Raw genomic sequence first — 8,914 nt, forward strand, 5'->3', positions numbered from 1 at the left:
TTTTTTCATGTCACATTCATCGCGTATCTACTGTCTCTGTTGTGTTTCCGCCTATTACACAATAACGCTAAATGTCACAAAATGTATGATTGTGAATTGATTATTTAATGTACAAGATATGACTACGAACCTGGGTTTGTACAACTTTCTCTGCAGTTGCATACACCTGCTCCTCCTTGACGGTGTCTTTCGGAAAATATCCAAACTGTTTGTCAATCTGAAATAAAATGTTAAGGAATACACTGATTTATTATCATGATAAGTGACAGTAGGAGTAGTAGCAGCATTGAAATTATTGGTGTTCTAAATACCCTAATTGAGTTAACATCGGGCAATCTTAGTAAATAGATACAGAAATAGAGGTACAAAAGAGTATAAAGGTTGGACGTACACTTCCTGCCCAGAGGTCCTGTCTCCTTCCAGTCAGCTTATGGTAAACAAAAATGGTGTCTCCTCTGTTGAAGCTCAGGAACCGACAGTCCTTCCCACGGTGGTCCTCAGTGGCCTGCACTCTGCTCATGAGGCCTAAACGCAGGCAAATGGATAGGTGAGCTCACACACTCCTGTGTTATGAAAAGTCACTAGTCTAATGAAAGACAATTGCTCAGACACGCGGGCCATTTCATGACATTAAACTCACTGAAGAATCCCTGACAGAGATGTGTTTCCGTCTTAACACTAGCATGAGGGCAGAGGCAAGCTCTGCCATTAGTTCCGATGGGATAACGATTCAGAGTTAATAACAAAAAGAGAGCTGTAATGTCAACATTTTAAAGAGCAAGGGGACGTCAGTTAAATCTTAACACTTACTTTCGCATTCAGCATCGCCGCAGATTTTGTAGTCGGACAACAGGGAACATGACATATATGGTGAGAATAATAAGAGGATCACAAAGGCGCTGTGCAGGCCACGGCCAGACCATTGAATAACCATACCGGGCGTTTTAACAATAATGGCTCAAGGAACGAATCCCCATGTTCGACAAATACCTAGGTAGTTGTGCCACCAAGGTGGACATTGACTCCAGATAGTTGCTGTCACGATCGGCTCAAAAGCAAATGAAGAGAGCTGAGATAAGATAGTTGAAAATATGTTGATAAATCATTAACAGAACAAAAAAATAAACTGTTTGCAATAGAGACCAAGGCTTTTCCTTTTTAAGTCATTCAACGGGATTGAATGGTGTTTGGTCGAATATGTGTTTTTTATTTACTATTTGTTCAAAACAAGTTTTTTGTCTGAGCATTAAGGCTTTTAAACCCTTTGCCTTGGCGGACTTCAACCCCTGACCTCGTTCTGATTGAGTCGAGCTCAGCAGTAGGGACCTTTCTTTAAAAGTCCATGGTAGGGACACGTGTGGCATTACGTTCTTTAATTCCATTCAATTCAAAAAAAGCTTTATTGACAAGAGAAACAAAAATGTATATTGCCGAAAGCAGGTGTACAATGCAGAAGTCAAAATATAAAACGTTAAATACAATTAGATAGATATTACACTAGTAAATACTCAATATAAAATATAACATAACGATTCCGGTATCTCTTATTAATATTAACAGATAAATCCAAGCCACACTGTACCTACACAGTATTTACAATAAGCATTCGTTACCATAGCAACGATTCCGCGCTTTGCAACGTCATCACACCGCGCTGAGATACAAGATGGCGGTGTTTACGTTTTTAGATTCGGAACGAAAGCTGTGATTCATTGAGTTCGATGATCGCAAAGCTTTTCATGACCTTATATCCACTGTTGTGGTTTTAATATAACCTGACACTGTTCACCATTAGCATATTTTATAATAACCCACGATGAGGTCAGACGTGGAGGACCTCATGCCCAGGCTGCTGCCCATCGAGACTGCGAACAAAACGGAAGCTTTGAGACTCAACGAGGGTGCCCCTCGAAACCCGCAGGAATATCTAAGACAAGTCCAGTAAATATCACTTTTTTCCATTAACTATTTATCTTCCACGTTGCATTTGCAGAAAGTATATGCACATGGTGAGTGAATTATAAACCATCAAGACTTGTACTGGACCTTATTCTTTTAACAATATTTTCCTTTCAGGTTGGAGGCGTCCTTGTGTCCAGAGGTTGTGGTGGCCCAGATTGATCCCATGAAACTGAGGAAAGCACAGACCGTCAACGCATCCGTGAGTTATTGGTTAACATAAGAAGAAGTCTGCGTCCCTGTTTGAGGAGGTTAATGCCGACATGCATGCATGTACACAAACCAACCTGTTAATGTGTCGCTGGTGCGGCACGTGGCTCAGGAGGTAGAGCGGGTTGGCTAGTAACCTGAGGGTTGCATGAAGGTGAATGTGTGCGTGAATGTGTGAATGTGTGAATGTTAGGCAATATCGTATAGTGCTTTGAGTGGCCGCCGCTGGTTAGAATGGCACGATATAAATGCAGTCCATTTAAATTGACCTCAGGTCTCCGGCTGCCAGGCCGCTCCTGAGGGCTTGTCCCCCAGCCTCGGATGGCAGCGGCAGCAAGTCGCTAACTTCTCAGACGTCAGACAGGTACTACACCCAACACAATTTATTCCCAAAGTCTAAACATAAACTTAATATCCTTTACTTTTAAAAGAGTGAGAAGTCCTCCAATGTGAGTAATTATGTTAAAGGAAATCATGTGAAGTTGAAGTGAATGCGTAGAGTGTAGATGTGTTTTGCCAGTCTTAAACATTAATCTCCCAATTACTATATAACAGTGTAATCCGTTCAGTGGTATGTTTGCAAATGTTGCTTTCTTTTACATTCAGAGTATTGCCAAGCATAGGAGACATTGGAGCACCCAGACACTGGATGAAAACGTGGTTATGGTGAGTGAGACCTGGGCCCCGTTTCCCGAAAGCGTCGTTAGCCTAAAGGCGGCTGCATGCTTCAGCGTTGGTGTTACGTTGTTGCGCAAAATTTACTCAAAGCAATTCATGCTCCCTTTTAGGTTGCGCGTGTTGCGCGTGTTGCCAAGCAATTTACCGCCAGAACAGTAGGTGGAGTAATATGTGGAGGAAAGTTTTTCGTTGAAGACGACCTCGAGAATGACGTCTTTGTCTGTGGGAGTCGTTGGTTTGTTTATGTGCCAGATCGTGTTCTCCCCATACACAGTGAATGATGGCAACAGACAGAGGAACAGGGGTGATGAAGTTGTTGATCATTGGGGTTGTATAAATGTGCATATCTCTCTACATTTTAAAACGACATAATGTGTTGGCAGCAAAGTTAACTTCACTTCAGGTTAATGCTTTTGTATATGAGCCTGCCGGGTGATACTCCAGACAGGAAGTAGTAACCAGACCAGCAAACCAATCACAGCCTTGCAGGCTGGGCGGCTCGCGTAAAAGCTTACGTAAAAAATGACGCAAGTCTAGAAAAATCGCCTGACGCACGCAAGACGTGAGAAGTCGCACAAGGGGGGCGCAAGGGCGCGCAAGGGCCTCTTGCGCTTGCGCTTACGCTTACGTAACCGAGCATAAACCAGCCTTAAGTGGATCGTGAAGTGCGTCGAAAGGGCATCGTAGAGTTTTCACCGCGTTTCCCGAAAGCATCGTGGGGAACGAACGTCTTGAAAACGCTCGTAGCTAACGAGTACTCCAGGGGTGCTCGTAGGTACTCGTAGGACGCTAAGAGCATCGTCAGCTATAGCCTCAGTGGCGACACCATCGGACATTCCGTCTTTTGGATGCGTTTTATTAAAACGCATTGCGCCTTTATGTTCTTAGTTTGGTAATTAATAAAGATTATGAATTAATTTATTAACAAAGATGTTAAAATGGACAAAATAAAACGGGACAGTCCAGAAAATGTTTGCGCAGGCAGGGCACTCAAAATGTGTGAGAGAAAGTGGGGGGATTTGTGCAGACTGACATAGGCTACTCATAAAACGTAGCATAAAATAATGTAAAAAACAAAAAAAAAATGAAAAATAAAGAAATAGAATAAATTATAAAAAACAAGCAAAGGAGCAGGCAAAAGGCTGGGATATGGTGGGGATTGGTCACGTTGACGGGAATGTTTAGTGACATGTGGGAGGGTGGAGGGGGTTAAAAAAAAGTCTCAATCACTCTTCGACGCGCATGAAAACCAGCCGCGTAGTTATGAGGGAGGCCGTCCTCACACCGATCTTCCTCGTCGTCATCGTCCATAGCGTCCTCCGGTTCAAGCAATGCCACCCCAGCCTTAGCTGCAATGTTGTGCAACATAGCCGTCACACATATCACGGCGCATGACTTCGCCGGCGAAAACTGGAGCCCTCCGCCTGACCTGTGAAGGCATCTAAAGCGCAAATTCCACCTCCCGATCGTGCGCTCAACGATGCACCGGGCCAGACGGTGGGCTTCGTTGTATTCCTCATCAATACATACCTTACCCTATTTCCGGAGGGGCTTTTATAGCCAATCAAATTATCAATCAAGGAAACCCTTATGCGGAATCAGATTAAGTCGGCTCTCTTTGCTGCGCAAAGCATGTTTCAGAAATCAGCCCATTAAGATAAATGTAGTTGTCACACAAGCTATTTTTAATTTTTTGTCATATGGAATTATTTCAGGGGGGAAAATGCCGTGAAACGCACAGTGCATTCAGGATTAGGACTGATATATGTCGGTTTCAGCCTAATCAATTGTGTTTTAATGTCTTTAGCATTCATATAATTGCAGTCTATTTTTTTCGTAGGCTACTCTGCTGTTGTCCTTGATGGGGATATATTTTAACCCTTTTTAACACAATTTTCCTGCGACATTCCTGCGTCTCCCCCTCCTACGGAGCCCATTTCAGCACTGTGTCAGTAGACAGTTACAATCCTACGACGTCGTGAGTGCAGCGAATGCACGTTCACGTTAAGAGGAGTTTCGGGAAACGCTCCAAAGAAATTATCGATGGATCGCAAGATCCATCGGGAGAATGATCGTACGAGCGAAGATCCATCGTTATCGGGAAACGGGGCCCTGGTCATCTAATATGCTGTCAACATTACTATTGTCCTGCCTTGTTCTTTGGTTCACCATCCCATTCAACATTCTCATATTTGGTCGCACATCAAATCCCACATCCCTGCTTTTCTTTTCTTTTTTCCAACAGACTTGGAAGGCCAAGTTCTTAGTTTTTTATGTTCACTAAAGACATTTGGGTTTAAGATCAAAAGATGAGTTTGAGACATGAGTTCAGAATATCACCTTTTTTTTCTGGTATTTACATTTAGATGTATTAAACAACTTGGGATATATCACCGTTTGTATTAGACCACAGCATTTTTAGTAGAGCAAAAGTAGGGGAACATCTGACTGACAGGTGTTTCTTGTTGCTCAGGTGTTGCATTTGAGGTTGATTCATCAAACATTAAATAGCTCTGCATGACTGGTCTAGGTTTTTAGCCTTTTTTAAACCTCTAAAGAGTCCATTTCTGGACGGTAAACGTACTTGAAGACAAGAGAGCTGTCTACGGGAGAAAAGGAAGCCATTTTGAAGCTGAGAAAAGAAGGAAAATCTATCAGAGCCATTGGACAAGCATTAGGCATTGCAACCACAACTATTTGGAATGTCCTGAAAAAGAAAGAAACTACTGGTGTACTGAGCAACAGACATTGAACAGGTCGGCCAAGGAAAACAACAGTAGTTGACAGAAAAATTGTGAGGGCCGTGAAGAAAACTTCAAAACATCAGTTAAGTGACATCACAAACGACCTCAAGAGTGCAGGGGTGGAGGTATCACAATCCAATGTTAGAAGAAGACTCTGAGATAATAAATATAGACGCCATACCAAAGAATGCAAACCAGTCATCCGCAGTAAGAATCGGAAGGCCAGATTGGAATTTGCAAAGAAGTCAGAGATGAGCCGAAAAACTTCTGGAACACAATCTTATTGACTGATGAGACCAAGATTAATCTCTACCAAAATTATGGGAAGGCCAAAGTGTGGAGAAAGAAAGGAACTGCTCTTGAGCCAAAGCATACAAGCTCATCTGTGAAGCATGGAGGAGGTAATGTCATGGCTTGGGCTTGAACGGGCTCATTAATATTTCTTGACGATTTAACTGATAATGGTAGCAGCAGAATGAATTCCTAAGTATACAGAAACATTTTGTCTGCCCATTTACGTAGAAATGCATCCAACCCAATCGGGAGCACACGGCCAACAAGAAGAATGCAACCGTTTGGTGATGTCCATACATGGGTCGCAGGCTTGAGGCAGTTATTGCAAGCAAGGTTTATGCCACCAAATATTAATGTTATTTACCTTAAAAAAATGTGTTCCTTTACTTTTGCTCACCTAAAAATGCTGTGGTCTAATACAAACAGTGATATATCCTAAGTTGTTTAATACATCTAAAATATAAATGACAGCAAATAAAAGCTGAAATTCTGGACTCTTGCTCATACTCATCTTTTGATTTTAAACCTAAATGTCTTTAGTGAAAAACAAAAAAAAAGAAATTGGCATTGCCGTTGCAATACTTTTGGAGGGGACTGTATATGTCGTTATTATTGTATGCTAGCCTATTGTCAAACGGGAATCTCTGATAAGCTGCACCCATGTCTAAACAGCTGGAGACGGTGTGAGTGGGTTGAGCCCTTGGTCAAAGCAGATTGAGGTTCAAGAACAGAATCAAGATATTGAGCGCCATAGTTATTCAGGATGGACCTGACCTGTGATTGTGAATTTCACAGCCCAAACTTTCAGATGAGGAGGGTTGGAAGACGTTTTGTTTAGGTGAGACAGTCTACAAGGCCACCGCAGCGAGCGGAACACACCTGGAGCCCAGCAGTGCATTGGACTACAGCAAGGTTGTGTGTTGATGTGTTGAGTTTATTTACTAGGGGTGTGTGTGTGTGTGTGTGTGTGTGTGTGTGTGTGTGTGTGTGTGTGTGTGTGTGTGTGTGTGTGTGTGTGTGTGTGTGTGTGTGTGTGTGTGTGTGTGTGTGTGTGTGTGTGTGTGTGTGATTATTAACATGGGATGAAACATGTATTGCTGTCCAAGTCCATTTTTATACTGTGTTTTCTGTGAGTTCCAGAATGGCATCTCTCTCTTGCCTACCGTGGTTTTGATCAAGTTCATATTTCTTTTCAGATGGGTTTCCCACCTTTCCTCAGTATTGTCAGCAGACTCAACCAGGTAGTGTACTCGCTGCTCACTTTGAGGCATTTAGTGGATCAGCTACTTAAGTGAAACTTTTTTTTCTTCTTTTTTTTTTTCAGACTACAGTCCTGGCTTTGCTGGAGATTCTTGTCGGCTGGTTTGAAGAGGCTGAACTTGTTCCTCAGTTGGTGAGCAGCCCGTTGTCATCCCATTTCAGTGAATTTCCGGTGGATAGTGGAGTGCTTCCCTGATGTTTTACCACATGTCAGAAGAGAGGTAATGTTGTGTGTGTGTGTGTGCGTGTGTGTAGGGTCGCTGGTTGTATGCACTGCTGGCCTGCTTGGAGAAGCCTCTGATCCCTGAAGCCCACTCAATAATAAGACAGCTGGCCAGGAGATGTGGCCAGCTCCGCACCACACTGGTAAGCAGTGTGTTTATCTGTATGCTTACATCTCTCCCACTGATTTCCCTAGTGCTGCCCTTTGTAATATAATGGAAGCATATTTGGGTTTAAGTGATACGAAACAGCATAGCATCTGTTAAATGCGGTGTTCACTGTACTTTTGATTTAACCATACTGTCATGCTCTCTATCCTTTTAAAGTCTATAAACAATTACAATTAGATCATTAAAGGGATACTTCACCCATTTAGAACCAGCGTTCTATCATTATAAAATCGCGATTGTAATATAAATAAATATATAAATAAATATCAGTCTAAACCAGTCTCCCCTTGGCCCATTTTTTCTCATCTAATTTTCTCCCGAAATTACGTCGCGTTTGACGTCATTTCGGGAGAAACCTCTTGTCCCGCTAGAAGGGCAGAGGACTACAACACACTTTTGGTGGCAAATTTTTCCACCAATAAGGAATGAGAGGGGGCGGGAGCTCGCGTACTGAGGGGGAATGAGGGACCGACAGGTGGGTGGGGCATCGAGCGCAATGCACTGTGGTAGTTGGAGGTTTTCTTACTTTGAGCCAGAGAGACCATGAAAACACTCTTTCTGCCTTTTTTCAGGCTAGGATGAACCGATTTCAATTTTTTTTTCACATTCATAATACATTGAATTATTTAATTCATAAAACCTTCATATTCCCACCGGTGAAGTATCTCTTTAAATTAAGTCATTTTAATATATATTATTAACTTTGTTTATTTTAATTGTATATGTATAATAGTTTATTTCCAGATGGGCTCATTTGTCCCGGCTGAACATGAGGATGTTTTGTGAGTGTTTTGATTTCTCACTTTGGTATCTCTGCTTCTGCAGCCGAGTCAGGAAGACACAAGGCTGCCTGCCCTCAACCTCCTCATCTGCCTCGTGGCCAGGTACTGAACCCAGTGTATATATTATTACTGTGACATAAGAAAGTAGTAGAAGAGACTTTATTGTTATTGCACGTGTCACAAGTACAGAGCAAGGCTCCTACACTCTCTGTGTAAACGGGTATTTTGGATCAGGATGAAAACAATGAGTCATCACTGATTTGTGTTTCTAATTTAATATCAGTCTGGCCATGACTGGCAGCAATTAATTTCCACGTATGTGCACAGCCTATTATTGTTACAAAATTGTATTATCTCGACACCCGACTAATCTGCAGATAGAAATTGGGTGTGAATCCCCAATTCAGTGTGGTCTCTAAACGATACTCTGTTTGCACACAATACAATTTTTGGTCTTGTAATGGTTGCTTTCTTGCAGGTATTTTGAGCAGAATGACTTAGCAGATCAGCACGAGTGAACCAGACGAATGAGCCCATCAATCAATCAATCAATCAGCCAATCACCTATACCCAACACAACAGAGGACTCTGACCT

General features: G+C 42.3%; 2 protein-coding genes across 3 annotated transcripts in view; one reads left to right on the forward strand and one right to left on the reverse strand.

The window, feature by feature from the left end:
- ctage5 (CTAGE family, member 5) overlaps window positions 1-1,282 on the reverse strand; it is a 30,113-nt gene extending 28,831 nt beyond the window's left edge. The window contains exons 1-3 of one of the 2 annotated variants that reach the window (XM_056590254.1): window positions 811-1,282; window positions 392-525; window positions 131-217 (exon numbers count right to left, since the gene is read on the reverse strand). In XM_056590254.1, the coding sequence (XP_056446229.1) occupies window positions 131-217; window positions 392-525; window positions 811-934 (345 nt within the window). In that variant the 5' untranslated portion in view covers window positions 935-1,282. The remainder of the gene's footprint in view (window positions 1-130; window positions 218-391; window positions 526-810) is intronic. The other variant, XM_056590255.1, reaches the window with a different exon arrangement.
- Window positions 1,283-1,636: 354 nt separating this feature from the next.
- The window catches only part of gemin2 (gem (nuclear organelle) associated protein 2), a 7,701-nt gene continuing 423 nt past the window's right edge, over window positions 1,637-8,914 (forward strand). The window contains exons 1-10 of the mRNA XM_056591115.1: window positions 1,637-1,941; window positions 2,077-2,161; window positions 2,444-2,533; window positions 2,776-2,835; window positions 6,681-6,797; window positions 7,082-7,126; window positions 7,210-7,278; window positions 7,401-7,511; window positions 8,363-8,421; window positions 8,798-8,914. The exon at window positions 8,798-8,914 is cut by the window's right edge and continues 423 nt beyond it. Of these exons, the coding sequence (XP_056447090.1) occupies window positions 1,817-1,941; window positions 2,077-2,161; window positions 2,444-2,533; window positions 2,776-2,835; window positions 6,681-6,797; window positions 7,082-7,126; window positions 7,210-7,278; window positions 7,401-7,511; window positions 8,363-8,421; window positions 8,798-8,837 (801 nt within the window). The 5' untranslated portion in view covers window positions 1,637-1,816 and the 3' untranslated portion in view covers window positions 8,838-8,914. The remainder of the gene's footprint in view (window positions 1,942-2,076; window positions 2,162-2,443; window positions 2,534-2,775; window positions 2,836-6,680; window positions 6,798-7,081; window positions 7,127-7,209; window positions 7,279-7,400; window positions 7,512-8,362; window positions 8,422-8,797) is intronic.

Source organism: Gadus chalcogrammus, chromosome 5 (genome assembly GCF_026213295.1).
Source record: "Gadus chalcogrammus isolate NIFS_2021 chromosome 5, NIFS_Gcha_1.0, whole genome shotgun sequence".
Classification (NCBI taxonomy): domain Eukaryota; kingdom Metazoa; phylum Chordata; class Actinopteri; order Gadiformes; family Gadidae; genus Gadus; species Gadus chalcogrammus.